The 26,824-nt window shown below is 36.6% G+C and overlaps 2 protein-coding genes and 1 long non-coding RNA gene across 3 annotated transcripts; 2 read left to right on the top strand and 1 right to left on the bottom strand.

The window, feature by feature from the left end:
- Window positions 1–399: 399 nt before the first annotated feature.
- LOC137052331 (uncharacterized) lies at window positions 400–2,058 on the bottom strand. Its single transcript, XR_010899935.1, has 3 exons — window positions 1,818–2,058; window positions 1,169–1,206; window positions 400–525 (listed from the first exon to the last, which is right to left on the bottom strand). It is a non-coding gene; the product is annotated as an uncharacterized lncRNA (long non-coding RNA).
- A 3,948-nt stretch (window positions 2,059–6,006) lies between these two features.
- LOC137038534 (heat shock 70 kDa protein-like) lies at window positions 6,007–8,913 on the top strand. Its single transcript, XM_067413186.1, has 2 exons — window positions 6,007–6,138; window positions 6,798–8,913. The coding sequence occupies exon 2, from the start codon at window positions 6,822–6,824 to the stop codon at window positions 8,751–8,753; it is 1,932 nt and encodes a 643-aa protein (XP_067269287.1). The 5' UTR covers window positions 6,007–6,138; window positions 6,798–6,821; the 3' UTR covers window positions 8,754–8,913.
- A 2,894-nt stretch (window positions 8,914–11,807) lies between these two features.
- Window positions 11,808–25,669, top strand: pitpnbl (phosphatidylinositol transfer protein, beta, like). Its single transcript, XM_067428878.1, has 11 exons — window positions 11,808–11,935; window positions 12,358–12,388; window positions 12,601–12,746; window positions 15,890–15,981; window positions 16,158–16,165; window positions 16,325–16,399; window positions 16,770–16,853; window positions 20,733–20,810; window positions 22,375–22,482; window positions 22,766–22,888; window positions 24,774–25,669. Exons 1-11 carry the CDS (start codon window positions 11,847–11,849, stop codon window positions 24,819–24,821), a joined length of 882 nt encoding a protein of 293 aa, XP_067284979.1. The 5' UTR covers window positions 11,808–11,846; the 3' UTR covers window positions 24,822–25,669.
- The last annotated feature ends 1,155 nt before the right edge of the window (window positions 25,670–26,824 follow it).

The raw sequence follows: 26,824 nt of genomic DNA, 5'->3' as shown, positions 1-26,824 counted from the left end.
GTATCCACTTTTGTCCTTAAACGCTTGTTTTTTGGGGTCGACAGCTTATAAAAACTGAGTTATGTGTTTTTTACCTTGTGTGCTGCACACCTTGTCACATATGAGCTTTTAGACATTGCCGTTTTTGTTATAAGTAAAAAAAGACGAGGTGACCGCTTCACGCAACACAAACTCAATGGAGAGCGTTGGAATGTTTCCTCCCCGGTGTGGGCGTGGCCTAAATACACTGTCTCTATTATTGTTCAATAAATAATATTTTATAATATTGGCATACCTGATTTTGAGAAACAGTCAAGTGTTTTAGTCTGTTTCACATTGGTACACTAAATAGATGTATTATAGCAAATAAAGTTTAGTCGTGTTCCTGAGTAATATCTGCATGCACCTAATTCTGCAGAGAACATATAATACACCATTAGACAGCAATCCATGTGAGAGAGAAGTCTGGTCTGGAAGGTGGATCTGGAACCGACTTCTGTCCTGGTTTTCACAACATCTCTTGTTTATCCGTCTTCACAAACTGCCCTGAAATACAATTCAAACATCAACAAGGATTGTTATAAATATAATGTGAGGTTCATACATTCACAATGCTCATCTGGCCTCGGTGGTGAAGTGTGCAGAAAATTCTGCCGGACTGAAATTTAGTCTTTTAGTCTTACCCTTCTTATACTAATGGTAACAAATTTATAACACAACAATAATTCACTCTCAAAACTACCTCTCTTTAATACTGCAAATACCACGTAGAGCCAAACATGGATGAAATCACAGAATCCAGTCACAAATGGAATTTACTGTATTAAGCAGAACGTTACAGAATTTGGAAATATTCTTTATGTATAAATCAAAATAAGGGCTCTACAATGAATCAGATATTGATACAGACTAGTGTCTGAATATTAAAGCTCAAAAAGACTGGAACTGAAATCTGAAGTCTTTGTTCTGCCATGTCTATAGTATGTAAATAACTACTACTACTTAAACCGAAGCACGCCAGACACCCATGATGATTTCAGTATCTACTGTCTCCCTATACGCACACATGAACTGCATCTGCAAAGTTGATCTCAGAGTTAATTAATGAACATTTAACCATTTAATTTGCTAGAATGATCAACATATACACACAGGAATGTATGTATGGTTGTATGTATGTTTTACTTACAAGTCAGATGGTTCATAGTGCTGGACAGCCATCACAATCTAGGAACATAAACAATTTGTCACAGAGCCAACAATAAGTGGTAAACTATACAATGTCACTCAGGTAGGTTTATTAGAAATAAATAAACTAGTGCATAGGTGAAAATGCAGCAAAAAAAAAAAAAAAAGATTAATATACAGGATATATACAATATATAATATCGTAAGATACCAGAATTTACGTTTAGGTTTTACAGATGCATGGTTATATACGTGGTCAATACTTGTTTACTATGAAAGATCAAACATGTTTGAAATAGCGCATGTGAGTGACGTCACCGAGTCACGTAAAGTGCAAACTGTTTGGTTAAATACTTAAATTAACGTTCCTTTCATTCAACCATTGACAAATAGCCAGCAAAACATTAACAAAACCTCTTATCTACACATAATATGGAATTAAAAGCCCAACTTTCATAAATAAGAGCTCAGGGCTATAGTTAGCCTTACGTTAACGTTACCTCTCAATTAGCCTAACGGTTAAGACGCTAACGGACTTTTTCCGAAGACACTAAACCATTTCTTTACAGTAAATATTCAACAGAAGCGTGTTAGAAAGTGTCAAGAACAGTTGTATGTATTATATGTGTAATATTAGGGACTAAACTTACCTGAAATTAGTGAAAACAACAGTGACAGACGGAGCTTTGCTGCTTGTTGTCAGACGAGCTGCCCCGTTTCCATGGTAATTCCATCCGCTCCAGTTTGTTTAAAAGCGACTCGAATGTTCAACACGCACGCACGTTAAACACGTCATGTGTAATTTGTGCAGTGTTGCGTTTACATGAATACATATTTTTATACTGAAGTATAATATCCCGATAGTTAAGTAGGCCACCGTTTAAGTGGAAACTGCAGCCTATGCCTACGTAAAACTTTAAATGGAATGAGAATGAAAGCTTGTATAATATAATATAATATAATATAATATAATATAATATAATATAATATAATATAATACTCTAATATAGCTATTCTATCAGTTAAATGAGCACCTTAAAGTATATTCACAACATTGATATAGAATGCTCAGCTCTGCATCAGCCTCATCTGTTACTCGATCAGTCACTGAATCGTTGATGTTAAAATGTTACTGTCACGTTCTGTTTATATTCTGTGTATATTTTTCACAAACAGAACGTAGCCTACCGTTGGAGGTTTGGCATATGGTTGTATTTTGGTACTAGCATGACGTTTTTAAAACGTTTTATTCCAACGTTCAGATCACGTTATTTTAACACCTGGATAAAACGTCTACCAAAGGTTGTAGTTTGGTCTAGTTTAGTTTTCGTAGTAGACAAACGTGATATTTACGTTTTTTTGACTACTTAAAGAAAACGTCCCAGGTTGGTATTTTCACAACGTTTTTAAAACGTTTTTTTTTCCAACGTGCAGATAACGTTATTTTAACACCTGAATAAAACGTCTCCAAAAAGTTGTAGTTTGGTCTAGTTTTGTTTTCGTAGTAAACAAACGTGATATTTACGTTTTTTTGACTACTTAAAGAAAACGTCCCAGGTTGGTATTTTCACAACGTTTTTAAAACGTTTTATTTTGGTTACATTGTTTTTCTATTTTAAAAAACGTTTTTAAAACGTCTTTAAAACGTTGTACTACAACATTACCTAATTGCAACCAGAATACAACGTTGTGGAACGTTGTAAAAACGTTTTGTGTTTGCTGGGGGGCGACTCTTATGCAAAAGAGACGGCCGTTCTGTCGTCTGTACCTGCTAATAATGGGCAACACAGGAACTTCGATGAGAAGAGCCAGGTATGCTTTTTGTGTGTTTTTTCTAGCATTTTCGAAACATGCTCGTCTGACAAAATATTGATTAGGCACTTCCTCGTTGCTCTACGTTTGCCTCTAACTTTAAAGTTACTCATTTTGGATACACCGATCTTTCCGCGTCGTCAAATCAGCTGCATTATGCGTGGCATCTTGACATTATACGTCCGGTTTTTGGTCCGTTTACATGTCTTTGGTCCGTGTTGCGTTCATATATCAATCGAACCGCAGTTCGTTTGGAAGCGGACCGAGACCCATCTTTTTAGCGGTCTCGGTCCGCTTGTTTGGTGCGCACCAGGGTTCGGATGGCAGCGTTCATATATGTTCAAATGAACCGCACTAACCGAGCAACCGCACCAGGGTTCGTTTTAATCGAACCAAACATGACAAGTGTGAACGCACCCTAAAAGGATCACAGGTGGAGAATAACAGAGATCAGTTAAGTTTTGGGGTAAGAAAGCCTAAAAAAATTCAAAATTAAAATCAAACAACCCCTACATCACCACTTGTTGTTTGAAGAGTTTCAGAAACATCCTCCTCACTCATTCAGGAACAAACTCCAGCATTTTCGTCAGACATGCACTAAGAACTTCAAAAGGGACTGGTTCTGTGGTCAGATTAACCTATTAAAAGAGCTTTTTGGCAGCTAACCTACCAGATGGCTTTGGTGAAAACAGGGATAAAAAGTAGGCCAACTCCATGCCTACGGTTAAAAATACTGCTGGATTTTTAATGATAGGTCTATTTTTTGCTGGAGGTCCTGGACATCTTGTTCAGATACATGGTATAATGGATTCTAGGAAATACAGATAAACATCATAATCAACACACAAATGTGTCACTGAGCACAAAATGAATCTTCTGCCATGGTCGTCCCATGTTCCCTGACCTGAACCTGTAGAACATGAGTCGGCTGAACTGAAGAGAAGAAGCACAAACATAGATCTGGGAATCTGAAGGATCTGGAGAGATCCTGTTTGGAGGAATGGTCTCTGATCTCGTGTCAGGTGTTCTCATCAGGCATTATAAAGAAGACTTGTTGTTATCTTGGGAAAAGAAGATTGCAAAAAGTATTTAATAAAAGGGTGCAAATATTTCATAATGTGATTCACCCCCTACTTTAAATTATTTTACATCAATGAAAGGTTAGATCAAAATAAATTTAAAAAAGATTAAAAAAATAAACAATGCAGATTTATTTTTAAAGCCATCTTTGATCATATTTACCTGGGGTGCCAATAATTCTGACCATGACTGAGGAATTCTTATATGGTATCAAACATTTTATTGAATATTGATACTTTTCAAGGTATTGTATTGAAGTCAGAAATTCCAGTACTGTGACAACACTTTATTAACACAAATTAATGAACATTTTTTTGCAAAGCCATAGAAAAAAAAAAAAAATCTAATCAAATAATAATTATAAGACCATCATACATTTGATACACATTTTTTTGAATGTGTTTTAACCTCTAAGTCTTAATTATTTGTTTACCTATTATTATTATTATTATTATTATTATTATTATTATTATTATTATTATTATTATTATTATTATTATTTATTATTTATTTTTATTTTTATTTTTATTTTATTTTTTATTTTTGGATCAGTCTGGAAAATATTATAATCACTGTTCTCTGTATGCTATTGGCAAGCAGTATTTTCTCCTTTCATGACCAGAGATCTAGATAATGAAATGATTTTAATAGATTTAATAGATTTGTTTTAACTCTTGTATGGGGCTGTATTTAAATCTGAATAAATACAACATCCCCACGGCAATAAATCTATGAGATTTAATCAACAAACTGAACTGAAAAAATGAGTACAGCTTTGTTTGACAATTAAAATGGGATAATTGAAACTTTTTTCAATATTTTCAATTTTCAGTTTTTCAAAAAAAAATGTTTTCAAACTTTGCAATTTTAAATTTGCAAAGATTTTCTAAGACAAAATGCAGTTGTCTCTAATATGTAAAGCTGGCTATGAGTGTAATTAAAAGTTGTGAATCAATATGTGAATAATAATGTATCATGCAGTTTCAGTTTGAGATAATATTTACCCTCATGGACAGCTGTCTCTTTCACTTTCATGCCCTCTATTGTCTACGGCCTAACATGAAACAAGATATTTTACGTTTAGCAGTAAAAGAATAAAAACAACAGTTCTCATGAAAAACATATAGCCTAGACCTGTAGGCTGTAACAAAATACCATTTGATCTCAATCTATTATTTTTTTAATAACCTATATGCTAGCCTAGGCTATGTTGTAGCCTGCCAGGGCATCTGGTAGAGGCGATTGTTCAGTTAAATTTAACAAAACTGCATTTGGACAATCGGCGTTATAGTAGAGCAGCAGAAAGATATAATTAATTGCCTGTTCATATTAGAGACATTTAGTATTTTTAAAACGGAACTTAAATTATGGTTTAAGGAAAATCAGTTGTGTGATCATTAATTATTATTATCATTTTTTTTAAATATTAACTTCTATGTGATTCAATATTTCTATATGATATTATTTGTTTATTTTATTATTCTTTTTTTCTCTCCCCCCCCCCCCCCCCCCTTCTTGGATTGTAATTGAATGCTGTAGGCTAACTGTATTGAAAATCAGCCTACTGCCCAGAGACCGCAGATGCAAATAAGCTATCCTAGCTAACTCTGGCACAACATTTGTGTTGCGTATTGTCCCTGTTAAATAAACAAATAAACTAAACTAACCTATTTCACCGGCATTTTTAGATGTTATAGTCATTTCAGACATAGGCTAGCATTGCTTTATACTTTTTATTATACATTGTTATTATAACTATAGCCTAATACAAATGTTAATTCTTATATAATATACGATGAATACGTTTGTTTAGACAAGTTTTTAATGATCTAATCGAATGCTCCAGAAAGCGCGTGAAGATTCCATAGAAACCCGGCCGTGGGCGGAACTGTCTCCGTGTTTCGCCTTTTCATTGGTCATCTCAGCACGAGCGTTCGAGAACTGTTTAGAACATGTGGGTTCTGCATATAAACAGCAGAGCAGTTCGGGGAGCTTCAGTGTTTTCACAGAACTTATTTGAGTTACCGTGAAAAGAACGGACGCTAGAGTAGCCTGCTTCTACGACTACAGCATTTTCAAGTAAGGATATTTTTATTATTCCTGTTTCGTTTTTCTTTATTATTTCACTTATATTAACTATGTACCTGCTGTTTTGTCTCAAACGGGGCTATGTGTTTCAAGTTTTGATAAAGGGCTGTAGAATGCCGTAAACAATCACAAAAATAGCACAAGATATTTGGAGTATTTTTTCCTTTATTGACTTAAAATAGGGGCGCGTTTGTTTGTGCTGCCCGCACGCTTCTGTCTGTCTGTAGGAGAAAAAAAGAGGCTGCAGTAGGCTAAGTCACACGAGCGAAAACGGGCAGAAATATAAGAGCTGTATTCGTGAATATTTATCTTGCAAATATATACAGTTCTGAGAATGTGTTCAAGAATGTGTAGTTAATTAGCAATGCGTTTAAAATGGGTACGTGTAAAATCTATCTATCTATCTATCTATCTATCTATCTATCTATCTATCTATCTATCTATCTATCTATCTATCTATCTATCTATCTGCCCCCCGAATCAAAAAAAAAAAAAAAAAAAAAGCCTATAACTATTATGGCCTCAAATATCAATTAAATACACGTCAATGTTGATACCTGCTCTATTTTTTATTCTTTTTTATTATTCTTTTACAATATATATGTTTTTTTTTAAATAATAAAATGTATGTGGTTTTATATCTTTTATAGTAATCTGCTAACTACCTGTGAAAGATGTCATCTGCAAAAGGAGTTGCTGTTGGGATTGACCTGGGCACCACCTACTCCTGTGTTGGGGTGTTTCAGCACGGAAAAGTGGAAATCATCGCCAATGACCAGGGGAACAGAACAACACCCAGCTATGTTGCCTTCACAGACACAGAGAGGCTCATTGGGGATGCAGCTAAAAACCAGGTGGCCATGAACCCCAACAACACCGTGTTTGATGCCAAGAGGCTGATTGGCAGAAAATTTGATGACCCAGTAGTGCAGTCTGACATGAAGCACTGGTCCTTCCAAGTCATCAGTGATGGAGGAAAGCCAAAGGTTCAAGTCGAATACAAAGGAGAAAACAAGACATTTTATCCTGAAGAAATTTCCTCTATGGTCCTGGTGAAGATGAAGGAGATTGCTGAAGCTTATCTGGGGCAGAAGGTGACAAACGCTGTTATCACAGTTCCTGCTTATTTCAATGACTCCCAGAGGCAAGCCACTAAAGATGCAGGAGTAATCGCTGGGCTCAATGTCCTCAGAATCATCAACGAGCCCACAGCTGCAGCCATCGCCTACGGCCTTGACAAAGGCAAAGGAGGAGAGCGTAATGTCCTGATCTTTGACCTTGGTGGAGGCACCTTTGATGTGTCCATCCTGACCATTGAAGATGGCATTTTTGAGGTGAAGTCCACCGCTGGAGACACTCATCTGGGTGGCGAGGACTTTGACAACCGCATGGTGAATCACTTTGTAGAAGAATTCAAGAGGAAGCACAAGAAGGACATCAGTCAGAACAAGAGGGCACTGAGGAGGCTGCGCACAGCGTGTGAGCGGGCCAAGAGGACCCTCTCCTCCAGCTCTCAGGCCAGCATTGAGATCGACTCGCTGTACGAGGGCATCGACTTCTACACGTCCATCACCAGAGCCCGCTTTGAAGAGATGTGCTCAGACCTCTTCAGGGGAACACTTGAGCCTGTGGAGAAATCCCTGAGAGATGCCAAGATGGACAAGTCTCAGATCCATGACATCGTTCTGGTTGGTGGATCAACTAGAATCCCAAAGATCCAGAAGCTTCTGCAGGATTTCTTCAACGGCAGGGACTTGAACAAGAGCATCAACCCTGATGAGGCAGTGGCTTATGGTGCAGCGGTGCAAGCCGCCATCCTCATGGGTGACACATCTGGAAATGTCCAGGACCTGCTGCTGCTGGATGTGGCGCCACTGTCCCTGGGTATTGAAACCGCAGGTGGAGTCATGACACCCCTTATCAAACGCAACACCACCATCCCCACCAAACAGACCCAGACTTTCACCACCTACTCAGACAACCAGCCTGGTGTCCTGATCCAGGTGTTTGAGGGAGAGAGGGCCATGACCAAAGACAACAACCTGCTGGGTAAATTTGAGCTCACAGGAATTCCACCTGCACCGCGTGGAGTCCCTCAGATTGAGGTGACGTTTGACATTGACGCCAACGGAATCCTAAACGTGTCAGCGGTGGACAAAAGCACTGGAAAAGAGAACAAGATCACCATCACCAATGACAAGGGCAGACTGAGCAAAGAGGACATTGAGAGAATGGTGCAGGAGGCAGACAAGTATAAAGCTGAAGATGATCTGCAAAGAGAGAAGATTGCTGCCAAAAACTCCCTGGAGTCTTATGCCTTCAACATGAAGAGCAGCGTGGAAGATGAGAACCTGAAAGGCAAGATCAGTGAGGATGACAAGAAGAATGTCATAGATAAGTGCAACCAGGCTATCAGCTGGCTAGAGAACAACCAGCTGGCTGATAAAGAGGAGTATGAACATAAGCTGAAGGAGCTGGAGAAAGTCTGCAACCCAATCGTCACTAAGCTTTACCAAGGTGGGATGCCAACAGGAAGTTCTGGGGCTCAGCCAGGTGCCAGCTCAGGGGCTGGTCCTCAGGGACCCACTATTGAGGAAGTGGATTAGCTATGAGATTACCAATGTGATTCCTTTCTTATTCAATTAACATTTATAAGCCTAATTTATAAGAATTTTTGGACCATTTATTTGGACAGTATGTTGGCGCACTAATCATTTTCTGTGGTACTGCATTTAAATTACTTTTTTCTTTTTTTTGAATATATATTTTTGAGTACAATATAATATTGTTGAATATATAACAGTTTCGCCAGTAGCCTACTACAGTTAGAGGATTTTTTGTGAAATAGCATTTTTGTTAGGAATATCTAAGTACATGTTAATGTATAAGAATATTATTTAATGTTTCATTTGCATGTTAAGAAATGAATAGAAACTTAAGTGTTCAACATTCTGACTGTTGAAATGTGTATATTTAAGTTGCATGCACTAATGTTGTGCCATATTCCATATGAAAGAGTTAACTTTACTTTAAGGTTTCTCTCTTAACATTTCCAATAAACTATTAAACATAAAAGTTGGTTCAACTGTTTATTTTAATGTTTCTTACTTATATATATTTTTTAATATACAAATCCTCGGCTAAAATTGAATGACTTTTGATATAGTAGGCCTAGGCTCAATGGCTCAATGACATATAGGCTAGTTGCTCAACAGTGAAAAACATAGGCTTAATAGCTCACAAAACACGTAAAAGTGTGTCTTTCACAGCAGTCTGGGTGAAAGAGATGGTAATAAAAATAAACCAAATTAACTGAATTATAATAAACAGCTGAGATATTTATAGACTCATTCGCTAGTCATTTCAAACCCGTATGAATTTCTTTTTCTTTTCTTTTTTTTTTGGTTCTTATAATGGAAGTCATTGACCACCAAAACAAGGTGTTCAAGTTTCTTTTTAGTGTCTGAATTACCTTACATTATTATAGATAGTGTTGAATAAAATGTATAATAAATGGGGCTATATTTGTGGGTCCTGATAATGACAAATGTCTTATGTTACCAGTAGAAAACAGCCTACATTATTTTATATATACAGTGGGTACGGAAAGTATTCAGACCCCCTTAAATGTTTCACTCTTTGTTATATTGTAGCCAGTTGCTTAAATCATTTGAGTACATTTTTTTTTCTCATTAATGTACACACATCAGCCCATATTGACAGAAAAACATTCTGAATCAGTTCTGATTTATCAAAAAAGAAAAACTGAAATATCATACGGTCCTAAGTATTCAGACCCTTTGCTCAGTATTTAGTAGAAGCACCCTATTGATCTAATACAGCCCTGAGTCTTTTGGGGAAAGATGCAACAAGTTTTACACACCTGGATTTGGGGATCCTCTGCCATTCCTACTTGTAGATCCTCTCCAGTTCTATCAGGTTAGATGGTAAATGTTGGTGAACAGCCATTTTCAGGTCTCTCCAGAGATGCTCAATTGTGTTTAAGTCTGGGCTCTGGCCGGGCCATTCAAGAACAATCCCGGAGTTGTTGTGAAGCCACTCCATTATTTTAGCTGTTATTATTAGACCCAGTCTGAGGTCTTGAGCACTCTAGAGAAGGTTTTCGTCTAGGATATCCCTGTACTTGGCCGCACTCAGCTTTCCCTAAATTGCGTCCTGTCCCAGCAGCTGAAAAACACCCCCACAGCATGATGCTGCCACCACCATGCTTCACAGTTGGGACTGCATTGGACAGGTGGTATTTTTCTCCACACATACCGCTTAGAATTAGGGCCAAAAAGTTAAATCTTGGTCTCATCAGACAAGAGAATCTTATTTCTCAACATCTTGGAGTCCTTCAGGTGTTTTTTGTTTGTTTGTTTTAGCAAACTTTCATGTGTCTTGCAGTGAGGAGAGGCTTCCATCAGGCCACTCTTCCATAAAGCCCAGACTGGTGGAGGGCTGCAGTGATGGTTGACTTTCTACAACTTTCTCCCATCTCCCGACCGCATCTTTGGAGCTCATCCACAGTGATCTTTGGGTTCTTCTTTACCTCTCTCACCAAGGCTGTTCTCCCCTGATAGCTCAGTTTGGCCGGACGGACAGCTCTAGAAAGGGTTCTGGTCATCCCAAACATCTTCCATTTAAGGATTATGGAGACCACTGTGCTCTTAGGAACCTAAAGTTCAGCAGACATTTTTTTGCAACCGTGGGCAGATCTGTGGCTTGCCACAATCAAGCTCTTCAGGCAGTTACTTTGACCTTGTGATTCTCATTTGCTCTGATATGCACTGTGAGCTGTAAGGTCTTATATAGACAGGTGTGTGGCTTTCCTAATCAAGTCCAATCCGTATAATCAAACACAGCTGGACTACAATGAAGGTTTAAAATTATTTCAAGGATGATCAGAAGAAATGGAAAACACCTGAGTTAAATATATGAGTGTCACAGCAAAGGGTCGGAATATTTAGGACCATGTGATATTTAGTTTTTCTTTTTCAATAAATCTGCAAAAATGTCAACAATTCTGTGTTTTTCTGTCAATATGGGATGCTGTGTGTACATTAATGAGAGAGAAAAAAATAACCTAAATGATTTTAGCAAATGGCTGCAATATAACAAAGAGTTAAAAAATTTAAGGTGGTCTGAATACTTTCCGTACCCACTGTATCTAGTAGTCAGTGACAGAAACCAAGCATATTCGTCTAAAATAATAATAATGTATTTTCAGCTTCAGGATCATGAATATTTTTATTCTGGTATCACCATTGTCCTGTGCATTATGCTACCAGAACCAAGTCCTTTTAATTTCCACCCCAAATCCAGCATTTTAATCAACAGTAAATTTTTGTTTTTGAGTATCGCAAAAATATGAATTCAGTATCCTTATGTATATATTCCTGAATCAGTATCGTTAAAAATAATAAATAAATAAATAAATAATACATATATAAATAAATATATCAAGATTTTTTTTCCCATTTGGTCATGTTTATAAACCATCTTAAAATAGAAAATGTAATTTTCTTTGCACAGTTTTGCTTATGACCAAAGATAAATAAACACTATGAGACACTATCCCACGAAATTCCCCACAAACAACAACAACAACAACAAATATCCCACGAAATTCCCTTCCCATCATGGTCTCTGTCCTCAGACCTCTGGTCTGCGCGTCCTCTTCACGCCTCTCTCCACTGATGACGCGCACGACTCATTTCCGGCGACCGCAATCTGTTGTTGAATGTACCGTTCTGTCCAGATTCGGGATGGTACTCGTCAAGCAATAGTGAGTGGCTTTTACAGTATGCATTAACTAGATTCATTTGCGTTATATCTTGCAGCACGCGTCTGTCGTTTTTTAAAGCATATTCCCATATGTCATAATAAATAGAGGATTTTAAGCCCGTGATTTGGGTGTGCTGGTCGGCGCTAACCGCTTAGCCTGCCTAATACAGCATTACAGTGTGTTTTATGGACCGTGTTCCCACCAGCGCCGCTATTCATAAACGCGTGATTGGATAAACATTTAATAAGAGTAGTTTTGAGTTAAAATTCCGCTGGTTGTTAAAACGCTGGTTTATCGTACAGTAATGCGGGGCCAGCTAACGACACGCCCGTTATACCAACGCGCCGCGATGCAGTGTCCATGACATGAGATAATAAATTATTCTTAGCTTTTTTTTAACCTCTATCCCATTCTACTTTCAGCCAGGTGCTGTTGCCATGTTCAGTAGAAGAGGTAAGAAAAAAGAGTCTGTTAGAATAACCGGCTGCTCTGTCTTCTGTGATCAGTGACAATCTGTGCTTCTGTTATTGCTCAAGCAAATATTTAGACAGCTCCCTTCAGTTTGATGGAGTCAGCAGCACCTCTTCTGCATTACATTGTTTATCTCTATTGTGCTGTGAACAGTTGCCATTAGTTATGTAATACCCCCTTACCCCCCCTCTCAGTACCAGGTTGGCCAACTGTACTCGGTTGCAGAGGCCAGTAAGAACAACACAGGCGGAGGAGAAGGGATTGAGGTCCTCCGAAATGAACCATACGAGAAGGATGGCGAGAAGGGCCAGTACACCCACAAGATCTACCACATACACAGGTGAGAGCATGTGCAAAGGCTTTGAACATGTTAACAGCCATGCGGGTTTCGCCTGATCAATAAGACTGCGATAGTGAAATATATTCTATGGTTCAAAAGTTTGTGGCCGGAAAGATAAGATTTAAATATACATTGATTCTCAGTAAAACTACTTAAGTTATTCAGTCAAGACCAGGGAGTGATTTTGTCTTTTGTTTAACATTGATGACAAAGACAGCAGCAGGTATTTGCTTTAGGTTTTAAGACCAAATTTACAAATCTAATATAAAGGCATGCATCCGATTTATTTTCCAACTGTTTATTTGCTGAAGACATAACTCACTGTCAAATACTAAATTAAATATTTACCAAGACGAACACTTTGATATATTTTTGTGTATATTTGATAGGGGTTTAACGAAACACTCATGTCACGATTCGATATTACGATACTGAATTCACGATACGATATGTAACCCGATATATTAAAGCTACACTGTGTGATATTTTCCCCCATCTAGCAGTGTAAAGGTATATGACAATACAGTGAATATTAGTTTCTGTTCCTCTCAATTCCGATTTCGTTTGAACTCATACGGTGGCCGATTTAGTCCAAGATTAACATGGCTTCCAGTTCGACCTCGTTCATGACTGCCATCGAGTGTTTAAACGCGAAATAATTTATGGGTATGTCCCTCTTTGGCTAAACTTTCAAGACGGAGGGGCAACATGGCGACCGGCATTGAACCCATCACCTGTATGTATTTTCAATGGCATATTATAAACTTATGAGAATACTTTATTACTTGAAAGAAGTAAATATACATTAATGAGCACATATATTTTTGAAAGAACTAAGTGTTTTTAGCTAAGAAAAAACTAAAAAAGTTACACAGTGTAGCTTTAGGGCAACATAAAGAAGAGGGTTTGTTTTTTCTTTGCTTATTATTATTAAAATAATATTATTATTTGTGTATTATTATTATTACCCACAAATATTCCCCCATTGCATCATTAAATATTATATTGAACATTAATCATTTAATGTTGTAATGTCACTGAAATTCCCAGAACTTTTTCCTTTTTTCCTCTCACACATTACTCATGTTTCCAATACAGGCAGCATCACTCCCGGGGCTCACAGCATCCTGCCTCCCCTGTTATTAATGCACTATACATATAAGAATAAACCATCTGAAATGCTTTAAACAATCATACTACTAAAACTAAATGTGTTCTGGTGATTTAAATGATGTTTGCGTCTTAACCAAGGAGTGCCACTTTCAATGATGTTAGCGCTTTTTAAGTGCCTCATTCTGGCAGCGCGTGCCTCAGATGATCAATGCAATCTGTCACAATTCTAATTGCAAGAAAGCGTGTCAAAATTACCACTCTCAAACTTTAAATGTTTTGCTCATCCAAGAATTTTAATTCTGCATTTACTCACTCTCATGTTTTCGCGTGTCATACAGTCAATTAAATGTCTGCGTTTACTACAGTATGTGCGTTGTTGTAAATCTTTTCATCATAAGCCATTGTTCGTGTCTCTTCAGAAGACTTGGATTTGAATTAGACACTCGATTAGTTATTTTACGCTTTACGTTGGAATAATAATGGACTTTAAAGCTACACTGTGTGATATTTTCCCCCATCTAGTGGTGAAAAGGTATATGACCATCAGTGAATATTAGTTTCTGTTCCTCTCAATTCTGATTTCGTTAGTCCACTCTGTGGACGATTCAAGCAATCCCCCTCTTCACATTCGACACATCGAGTGTTAAAACGCGAAAAGCGAAGCTTGAGTTTATGGGTATGTCCCTCTTTGGCTAATGCACTTTCAAGATGGAGGGGCAACATGGCGACCGGCATTCAAACCCCTCACCCGTATGTATTTTCAATGGCATATTATAAAAACTTACGGGAATACTTTATTACTTGAATGAAGTAAATGTTCATTAATGAGCACATATATTTTTGAAAGAACGAAGTGTTTTTAGCTAAGAATAAACAAAAAAAGTTACACAGTGTAGCTTTAAATGGAGGGACAGAAATCCCTCAGGTTTCATAAAGAACATCTTCATTTGTGTTTGGAAGTTAAACGACAAACAACATGATGTTGAGAGTACATGATGACAGAGAAACATTTGTGGTACATTTGTAAATTAGTGTTTGGGGGAATTATACTTTATAAATAGGCCTACTACAACAAATTGAGCCTTGGATAAAACAACTCTATATCGTTTCCATCAATGATGCATATCGTCACAGTTTTATATTGCAATATATCGTTACATCCCTAATATTTGAGTGTCTAGGCACCCACTTGAAACTCTACAAGTATAAGGGATGTAAATATGGAGATCAGTCTCTTTTGCAGTTTAATGTGCTTTTATTAACTCTTTTTAAAATAAAGCATGTCCCTCAGCACACTGCATTTTACGACAGTCATTTTACATGATTTGACTGATTTGGATGTTAAGTTTAGGCCTTTAGGTAGGGGCGAAAGCACACCACTTTAAAGTAAAGGCGTAATTTTTATCTTGATTATTACATTTTCATAATTGTTGGAAGCCGAAGCAAAATTAAAAAAATATTCATTGCAAAGCCCTGAATTGTTTTTTAAATGCGTCACCACGCATGAAAGTCGTTGCTAAAATTTCTAATAATGTTACGATATCATATCACACTTATTATAATCATATTACAATGTTTTCTCATGAGGATCATGTGACTAAAAATATTTTACATATTTACTGTTATTGATAAAATAAATACAGCCTTGGTGAGCATAAAAGGCTTCTTTCAAAAACAAAAAAACATGGACATTGCCTAGGGGAAAAAAAACTAAAACATTTATTTGACTGAAAATGGGTTTAAAAATGCAGGTTTTTAACAACTGTACCGTTATTGTTTCAGTGTAAACTCCAAAAATATTATATACTATATATATATATATATATATATATATATATATATATATATATATACTTTTTTTTTTTTTTTAAATGTTGATCTTGAAATAGCCACAGATGCTGATATATTTTTAAAGAATACATTTCCCCAAAATATTCCAACATTGAAAAAAATGAGAGGAAACAAGCATTTGTGTAATTGATTTTCTGAATCTAAAACTAATATTTTAAATATCGATTTGTGTTTTGCAGCAAGGTTCCCGGTTTTATTCAGATGTTTGCCCCTGAAGGAGCCCTGGTTTTTCATGAGAAAGCATGGAACGCATACCCATACTGTCGCACTAGTTAGTAAACACTCATTCCTTTGAGCATGTGTGAATAATAATTGATTATATACAAATGGGATTATATGATTCAACCCTTTTTTGCTTTTGCATTTAATGCATTGAAAATCACTGATCCATACAAACAAATCTGTTCTTTTCTTTCCCACAACTAAATCAATTATGGAAACCTTCAGTTGTTACAGTAAGTGTGTTTTTGAAATCATCATTTTAAAATCATCTTGCTGAATCAGAGTTTGGTCCTTTTGTCTTGCTGTTGTTGAAAATGATCTAAACACTGAGTTTGAAATAAATAAAAAAAGGATTCCGTTTGTGATGTTCTCTTGTGCTTTGTGCTTTTCAGAATGAGTACATGAAAGATGATTTCTTCATTAAGATTGAAACCTGGCATAAACCAGACATAGGAACAACTGAGAATGTGAGTGTTATTGGACAGTTCATCAGTGCCTTAACTCTGCAAGAGGTGGAGTCTGTTAAATGTAATTAGTTTAAAGTGATTAATAAAAAGCTGCTGTTGTTTAATTAAGATGGATGGTATTTTTTTGTTTATTGAATCATTTGTCAATTTTGAAAAGACTTTCTGGTAGTGGGCATCACCATCATTTACTTTTAGCTCCTGTCACTACAGTTAGAGGCATTATTCATGGCTAATGCAAGAATAGAAAAGGGGCCTGACTTCAGTTATTTGTTCATACAAACGTTATTTGATCCTGTTGTATGAACAGGGCAGTCTGAGAGTCTCATCTGTAAGTAAATCCCGCTGAAAAAATTTTCGTCCTCTTATGCAGCCTCATGGTCTTCCACCAGAGGAATGGGAGGACATTGAGATTGTGCCGATTGATATAGCTGATCGCTCTCAGGTGGATGATGTGGTGAGTTGAACTTCTGTCTTTGTGTGAAATTGTCTTGCATTTGTGCAAGTAGAAAACTTTTTTATGAAGTAAGCTAACTGGAAGACTTATTTATGAAGATTTTATCAGAAAAGATTTTAGATTTTTCTTATCACATGTTAAAGTTAAAATCCTTCATAATTGCTGTATTTGGTCAGTTTTCTTGTTTTTTATTTTATTGTATAAATCAGGCTTCCCACGCACCTTGAAAGTATTTGAATTTCGGACACGTGAATTCAAGGCCTTTAAAATACAAATATTGTTCCTTGAAATGGCTTGAAATTAATTTTAAATTAATTTTGCGAAAATTATTACATGCCCCACTTAGTCTTAGTATATTTATTTATACATTTAAAAGTATGTTGTATATTTAAAATTATGTATTATATTGAAATAAACCTATAACTGTACTTTAAAACATTTTATTATAGTTTAATGCTTCTTTTTTTATATCAACAACAGTTAAATGTGGGTAAGTTTCATTAAAAAAAGGCAACATTTTAAAAAGTTGCGAAAATCGCAATTTTGTCAAACACTGTCTTGACCAGATTCAGAACGATGATCAAAATCTAGATTTTATTTAGTAGATTGAGTCCATCAACACCTCCAAAACTTCAGTCGCTTCCTCTTCATAGGTTTGGCATTTCATTTGGTACCTTTAGGTAGTTTTGATTTACTTGCTGTTTAATGTTCGTTGATCATGTTATTTTACATTTGCGTAAGCATTCTTTTGTCACTTTTTTCAGCTTCTTCTTCTCCTGTATTTTGATCCGGAGATTCTAGATGTCATAACGCCCACTACAGTATAACAGTGAAAACATGGATAGCTGGAAAATTCAGTCAATGGCGGAGAAAGAGTAAAGTAGATTTTAAGTAAATTCCTGTGTACACTACCAGTGGACTAGCCTACACTAAAATTCAGATATGCAGAATTAGGAACATATATGTTTTATATCAATATGCAAAACTGTATTTTCGAAAAATGTAAGTTTAATACGTTTTAATGCATGCAAAACTATGAAAAAAAAGTATATTTAAAAGTCTACTCAATCAAAAGATTAAACACATACTATAAAAGTATGTCTCGATCAAAAGATTGAGTACAAGTATAGGCCAAATATACTTGGACTTTTCAACTTCATTTATTTATAAAGCACTTTCAACACCACAAGTGGAACCAAAGTGCTGTTCAGGAGGTATACAAGAAAAATTTAAAATAATAAGCACAAAGACAATACAAACATATGACATACACAACTTACAAAGAATTATCAAAAGCTAAGGAAAACAAATACGTTTTTAGCGCACTCTGAAAAACACCCAATGAAGGACAGGTCTTTACAGACAGCGGAAGGTTGTTCCAAAGGCTAGGAGCTGCAACAGAGAAAGACTGGTCACCTTTACATTTGAAACGTGTTTGTGGAACCATAAGAAGCAACTGATCATTTGAGCGCAGAGGCCTGCTGGAGTGACAGCGGCTGATTAAATCAGTAACGTACTCAGGGGCTAGACCATGCAGAGACTTAAGAACATACAACAGCGCTTTATATTGAACTCTATATCATATGGGTAACCAATGCAGTTTAATTTAAACTGGAGTAATATGTTCTCTCTTCTTAGTGCCCGTTAAAAGTCTGGCAGTCTTACTTGGACGTTTCTGTCAGTACAGGTCAAGAATAGCACCGTCTTCGGCGCTATAATTCCGATGTTTCATGTTTTCATACTCTTGTGTAATCGACGCCCATCCTAAATAAATCCGTCTCTTCCGTGATACCATGAAATTTTGAATATTCCAATCCAATATGATTTCCGACCTGTAAGGTTGCCAGAATAATAATCTTACACGGTGTGTTAATTGGCCAGAGGAGAACTGGCACCCCGACTGAGTCTGGTTTCTCCCAAGGTTTATTTTTCTCCATCATGCCCCGATGGAGTTTTGGTTCCTTGCCACTGTCGCCTTTGGCTTGGCTTGCTCAGTTGGGGACACTAAAATTATGATCTAAGTTATTCAACTTATTATACAAATAAAATGTATGAATTAGGTCTTATTTAATTCTATAAACTATAATACTGATCTGCCAACATTGTCGCTATATGATAAATCAAAATAAGCTGATTACATCGCTGTTTTCTCCAGAACGACTGTACAGCCATATCTAATTTTGTCGCAATATTATCCTGTTTGACACTGTGAAGCTGCTTTGACACAATCGTGATTGTAAAAGCGCTATATAAATAAAGTTGATTGATTGATTGAATACTTAAGTGCAATTTTAAGTATATTTCTAGGTACTAAGCTTGCTACTGTAGTCAGTGTTGCTGGTGTTACTGTGTTCAGGCGCAACACCGGTTACATCACTTTCCCACCGCAGAACTGCACCCACCGCAAAACCACCTCCACCGTCGTTTTAATTTAAATTGTATTTTTATTGTATTAAAATAATTTTCGTAATTTAAAGAACAGACACTACAATAAAAACTGAACTTGTCTGCTTAATACAGCATGAGCCGAATTAAGTCAGATTTCATTCATCACGAGAGTGAGGTGCTGAATGACGAGATGGTGGCGAAAGATTTGGTTTAAAAGCGAAATGTAAAAGCGCCTATTTAAGCGAGTGTACTATTTTGTTGTTGTGTTTTTCATTAATAATAATAGGCTAATGAACCCACCATTCAAGCAACCCTTCCCCGAACTGGTGTTAATTCTAAATCCGAAAATAAAATGCGCACACATTTTATGGCTGCACTGTCATTCATTGTGTTTCCACTGGCTTGTTTTACATTTATTTCTTTGCAAGTTCCACACCATTATGAGTGCCGAGCGGCCGTGCACATTTTACTTTAGTCACATGTTGTCGTCGATTAACCGTTGGGAATATGTCCTCACCATCACATCCTAATTGTAAAGTCAGAATTGCGTGATAAAAAGCCACAATTGTGCTTATAGACTAAGAATATATTCTTTATATGTCACAGTTACAATTTATGAAGTCGGAATTGTGACTATTCTAAATTTCCTTTTAAAATTAACTCATGCAATTGCGTTTATATCTACTTTTCTCAGATATAAACTTACAATATTGAGAGAGAAAAACTTGTTTTCATTACACAATTCTGACTTTTCTAACAAACAAACATGCAATTCGGACTTTTGAACTCGCAATTCTGTGAAAATAGGCAAAATTAGAAGTCTTGTTTACTTTTTTGGTTTAGAGGTTGAAACAAGCTTCCATATAATATTTTTTCACTCAATTGCAATTTATTTTCTCTATATTATAATGTTTTTACTCAAGTAATGATTAATAATATAAGAGAGCTGCAAACATTTTTAATATGTTTCCAAAATTACATTTTCGTAAACTATGCATTTATGTGCAAATGATTCTTCCAGTTTAAAATGGATGCAAATGCAATAGGAGGGTTTAAACTATTAAGTACTGTAAAAGGTCTTTCAGGACACTCCAGATGCTGGGATGTGAATTTGATAGGTGCTTGATATAAAATAAAAGGTGCTTTAAAATGTCCTTGAATCTGGTGTTCATGACAGAGTAGGAACCCTGATATATAATTTTTTTTTTTTTTTTTTTTTTTTTTGTAATTAAGTTTTTTTAGATAGCCTCAGATGCTGACATGGCATTAAAGAAAACTGTACTGATACTGTCTAGCATTTGTGTTATTGATATCTAGTGTTAAACTTATTTTACCTCATGTTGGGCTTAAAGTCCTGATTTAACTAAAATCCATATCTTATAAGCACAGAATCATCTGTTGATCTGCTTTTTTCTTCAATATTCTCCTCTTACTTCATCATAAACTCCCATTGCTTTTTCCCTTTTCATCACTGTTTCATTCATCTCTCAGGACTACAAACCAGAAGAGGACCCCGCCATCTATCATTCAGAGAAAACTGGGAGAGGACCTCTGGGACCTGAATGGAAGGTACACAAACACGGCATATTCTCACACACACATACACATACACATACACACACATATTTATATATATATATATATATATATATATATATATATATATATATATATATATATATATATATATATATAATATATGTATGTGTGTATTTTTTTTTTTTTTAATACATTAGTGCTGTGTTGTCAACATTAATGAAAGTTAATTTTTTCCCACTTTTAATGTGTAAAAAAGATTTGACACAGTTAACACAGTATCCGTTTTTTCTGTCATCCTTTCGCTAGCATTATATTATAGACCGATCAGGCATAACATTTTGACCACTGACTGGTGAAGTGAATAACACCTGATTATCTCTTTATCACGGCACCTGTTAGTGGGTTGGCTATATTAGACAGCAAGTGATCATTTTGTCATCAAAGTTGATGTGTTAGAAGCAGGAAAAATGGGCAAGCGTAAGGATTTGAACGAGTTTAAAAGGCACAAATAGGTCAGAGCATCTCCAAAACTGCAGCTCTTGTGGGGTGTTCCCGGTCTGCAGTGGTCAGTATCTATCAAAAGTGGTCAGAGGAAGGAACAGTGGTGAAGAACCATGGGCGGCCAAGGTTCATTGATGCACATGGGGAGCGAAGGCTGGCCTGTGTGGACCATTCAAACAGATGAGCTACTGTAGCTCAAATTGATCAATAAGTTAATGCTGATTCTCATAGAAAGGTGTCACAGTGAGAGAATATACAGTGTATAGAAGTTTTTTGCATATGGGGCTGCAAAGCCACAGACCAGTCAGGGTGCCCATGCTGACCCCTGTCCACTGCCGAAAGTGCCAACAGTTGGCACATGAGCATCAGAGCAAACTGGATCACAGAGCAATAGAAGAAGGTGGCCCGGTCTGATCACCTTTGCCTTTACATCATATGGATGGCCAAGGTGCGTGCGTGTACCCCTACCTAAGTATTGTTGCAGACCATGAACACCCTTTCATGGACACAGTATTCCCTGGTGGCTTTGGCCTCTTTCGGCAGGATAATACGCCCTGCCACAAAGAAATAATTGTCCAGAAATGATTTGAGGAGCGCAACAACGAGATTGAGGTGTTGTCTTGGCCTCCAAATTTCCCAGATCTCAATCCAATCCGAGCATCTGTGGGATGTGCTGAACAAACAAGTCCGATCCATGGAGGCCCACCTCACAACTTCAGGACTCAGGATCTGCTGCTAACATCTTGCCGTAGGGATCTAATGGAGTACATGGATCGACGGGTCAGAGCAGCAAAAGGGGAACCAACACAATATTAGGAAGGTGGTCATAATATTATGCTTGATCAGTGTATATTCATATGCATGCACATGCTGCCTTCTAAAGGTGCGTTACAATGGTTAAATTTCATTGGCAAAAAACATTGTCTCTTGTCAATAGTGTAGCGATGTTGCCTCTGTCATTTGATATTCACATTCACAGTCTTTTATGCAGTTTCTGTTTACATACATTGAAATGCTATATGTTATTATACTGTCCAAATGAGTGATTATCGATTATCTGTTCCTCATGCATCAATCTCTCTGCCTGTTGCAGAAAGAGCTTCATAATGGTAACTGTCCTTATATGACTGCATATAAGCTGGTGACAGTTCATTTTCGCTGGTGGGGTCTGCAGGGACGGGTGGAGAACTTCATTCATAAGGTGATTCATCAGCACTGCTATAGGATTCCTCATCAACAACACAAAGAGGCTGGACTTACACTCATAATCTATTAAAAAATATCCCCCATTTTTATCTTTCCTGGTTGTGTACTAACATTTGTATTTTGCAATTCTGCAACACTGCTACGTGAACAAATTTGATTTGAATATATTCTGGTTTGATATATTTCATTACATGAAAATTTAGCCTCTGCTATCAGGTGTTTATAAGTCTTTGTTATACTTACAGTAACATTAACCTCTTGTCTCTTTGTCTGAGTAGCAGGAGAAAAGGCTCTTCACTAATTTCCACCGGCAGCTCTTTTGTTGGCTGGACCGCTGGGTGGACCTTACTATGGATGACATTCGTAGGATGGAGGAAGAGACACAAAGGGAGCTGGATCAGGTATGTTTTTCTTTAGAAACCATGCAATGCAATTCTGCCCACAGCAACCGAATATTATGGAGAATGAGATGTCTCTAATATTACTATATTTGCATTATATTTGTCTTGTCAGTTACGTGTGACCTAATGCTAGACTTGCACTAATGCTCAAAAGTTGTGGGTTGATTAGACATTTTTTTTTTTTTTTTTTTTTTTTTTTTTTATGTTTAAAAAAAAAAAGAATCTTATCTTCACCAAGGCTGCATGAGTTCCCATGGAACTTGAGCGCAAGACTGCAGCTAGCAGTCTAAAACACTATTTAGGTGAATTTAAACAATGGCTAAGTGGCTAAACGCATCTCGTTGTCATGTAAGTGCCCTGTTCATGTTGGACAGACATTTTAATTGCATTTCGTGTCGGTTAAGAGGCACAAAGAGACCCTTTACGTTTATGCCCCCATAGCTGCCGTGTTAGCTGAATGGGGGCTCTGGGCATTAACTGTAATAACTCCGTGTTGCAAACACCAATCTGATTCGTTTTTTTTTTTTCTCCTATAGACTGTACTCACAAAGGTATAACGATCAAGATAAACTTAAAAATTCCTTTAAATTGAGTTGTCCTTTAATATTAGTTAATTAATTGAAAACACGTGCTTGGTGATGAATTGAGAAATCAACTTTCCCTTGAGCTTTAGATATTCAAAAAGTCATTGTAATATAAGAATATCCTGTAAGTTTGAGAGCTGAAAACTTCCTTGTTAGTCAGAGAAAAGCTTTTATACCAGGCCCAGAAAACAATCGTGAGCTTCATTCTTATGTTACTGCACGACAAAACACACCTCTACAGCGCGTCTAATCCAGTAGCCCCGCCCACCGACATTGAGCTGTTCGGATCGCTAGCCAGCAGCAATAAACATGCAGAAGAAGATTGGCAAGATATTGTGGAAGAACACAGTCGCTGCATAAGCTTCCTTCGGATCATAATATTAGGAATGTGTGATACTTAATTTATTTTTAATGAAGTTGTGTTTACTTCATTTCACTGTGGAATCGATTGTAAACAAGTCTCAGGTCACGCTGGATTTGCAAACATATTGAGATTAAAACACAATGTTGTGCCTTCTATATATGTATATATGGATCTGACAGGAATGATGCAACAAAGTAATGTGAGTAAAACGTCTTTTTTATTTGTAATAGTAGTCCCGGGGCTATGCGTTTTCCAGACGGGCTACCAAAATGTGTGTGTGTGTGTGTGTGTGTGTGCACGGTATGTGCTTATATCCACCGATTGTGCGGGCCAAGTAATACAGAAATAATATTCCAATTAGTCACGGGTGGATGAGAAATAAATCATTGTGTTTGTTTGATAAAGATGTACTTGAATCATTCTGGTTGCCGCTTTCAAAACAACCCCTCCCTCATGTGAGAGGAACTCTGACAGGGGAGCTGAATCTCATTAAATATTCAAATCTTCTTCAATCCTAACCATGCGCGTTAACTTCCAAGTCTCCAGTGAAACGCCCATCAAAACCCAGCATTCAGGAGAGAGCCTCAAAACCAGTGTAAAAAAATAGTCTATTACTTATTAGTTATGATGTTTTTAAATGTAAAAATCACACAAACATTAGTTGACCTCAGACAACAGTATAAAATTTTTTCAAAAGCCAGTTCATGACACCTTTAATATTATTTTTGAGGAAACCGTTACATTTTTTGGATTCTTTAATAAATAGAAAGTTCAAAAGGACATAATAAAAATGATGTTACTGTCGCTTTTGGTAAAATTAATGTTTCTGTGCTAAATAAAAGTATTCATTTCGTTCATAAAACACTTTACCGTCTCCAAATGTTTGAATGGTAGTATGTGTCGTTATTATTCAAAATCTGTTTATTTTCATTTTCAGATGCGTAGTCAGGGGTCTGTGCGAGGAATGAAAGCAGGCGAGGACTAGGGAGCGTCAAAAAATAGAAGAAACAAAATAGGGGCTACTTTTTATTTGACCACCTCCAGTCCTCATGGCCAACCACAACGTGCCACATCATGAAGCCCTTCACAGGAAACAGGAAACTGTCATCTCTTACCCAGGACATGTCCATTACCGTGAGTGTGAATGCGTTTGTGTGAATGAGCAGAGTATGCATGTGTATCAGTGGTTTGTGCAGTCTGACTTTAAACCTCATCATTTGCTGCCAAATTCTTTTGGATTCACTTACGGTATGTTAAGTGATCCCGGCATTTCTTTTTATAATTAAGTATTATATATAACTGTTTAATGGTTTTTGGTTCATTTAGCAACCATCAGCTTTTTACTGAGTGCGCCAGTGGAGTAACGAATCCAGAGCCCGTTTCGCAGAGAGACGGGAAACATTTCACTACATGTATTTTGACCATAATTAAATGACTAAGTAATTTACTTCTTAATTCTGTTAAATCTGTCATGTTGTTCAGGAAATCTCAGTGGAAACTTGTATATGCCTCAAGAGGTAGGATCATTGATGTCGTATTGAAGAAACTGAGATTAAAGGAAAACGGCTCAAAGCATAACGTTTTTTTTGGTTTGGTTATGGTGGTGTTTTGGTTGGGTTCTGCACTGATTGCAGTGTGGAAGTCAGAGCATTGAACTGATATGGTTTCATTTTTAAACTGAGTGTAAGAGCCTTGAAACCCCTCACACATTTGACTGACATGCTACAGGCCACGCCCCTCTGTTCGGGTGGGGATGGCCTGAATTTTTGAAAAGTAAATTTCAATTTACAATAGGCTACTGTAACAATAAATAAAAGAAAACATTGACTACCATGTGCTGTTTGCATCATTTGATTATTTTGCACTTATTTTTTGTTTATATAAAGGTTCACAAACTCTTTTTCTCTGTATTTCACGTAACACAAGATTCATGTACCAAGCCTGATTAATATCCTAATTGAAATCACTGGTTTTTATTATAATTGTGTTAATCTATTCTACACTTTCTATGCTACGAGATATGAACTAGTTTTCCGCTCTGTGATAAAAAGCGTCCTCTTGAGGTTGAGTTTTGTACTGACGTCCTTTAGTCCTCGTGTACTTCGTATCTTCTCTCCCAATGAGAAGGGTATTCCTGCACAACCGGAGGCTGCAGTTTCAGGACCCCAGTTCTAAGACCCCAGTTCTAGGACCCTCGTTTTTTGTGACAGCACCACCTACCGAATTGAATCACCAAAACACTAATTTAAGATGGACGATGGACACTGATCAGACTGTAAGTACCGATATTCAATCTAGTTTTATTTTATAACGTTTAAACGAAAAACAAAATGTACTAAAGTGAGCTGCTAACTATGAATTAAGAATAAATTCACACAAATTAAGAATTTGTGTGCTAGTTTTATTAGTTACTATGATGTTCTTGATCGTGGCGTGGCCATGATTTATTAAATCCTTTTTGATTTTTAATGACTATAATACATCTAGCCAGCACATTATTAAACTTAAAAAGATGACAAATGTTGGTGTAAGGGTGTGTGATTTACCTGTAGCTTACTGTATTAGTGGGGAAACTTCCTGAATAATCATTGTTTTACCATAGTTAAGAATAAAATATTCTTACATAACTGCTCTGACTGCCTGGTTGCACTACAATATCAGCCTGTCAAAATGATGCATAATGTTTGACAAGTTCAGCCATTTATACTTTGGCTACGTTCTTATAGTCTGTACTTTTGCTGCGAAGGATTAAAAAGATTAAAATGAATCCTTTAATTAAAAAAAATAAAAATAATTCTGTATGAATCTTGCACAATTTTTTTTTATTATTATCCTTGGAGCTGGACTGAAAAGACTGGGCATAATATTGCAGTGATTAATAAATGCATATTTAGCAACTTCAAACAAATATTATTATATTCCATTCTGCATATCATGTAGATTTCATAATGTAACCGAGATGGCAATGGCTTTTGACATGTAGCCTAT

This window comes from Pseudorasbora parva, chromosome 2 (assembly GCF_024679245.1).
Source record: "Pseudorasbora parva isolate DD20220531a chromosome 2, ASM2467924v1, whole genome shotgun sequence".
Lineage (NCBI taxonomy): Eukaryota > Metazoa > Chordata > Actinopteri > Cypriniformes > Gobionidae > Pseudorasbora > Pseudorasbora parva.
Note: the sequence above shows the minus strand (reverse complement) of the source record. Positions and strands in the feature narration are given on the sequence as shown.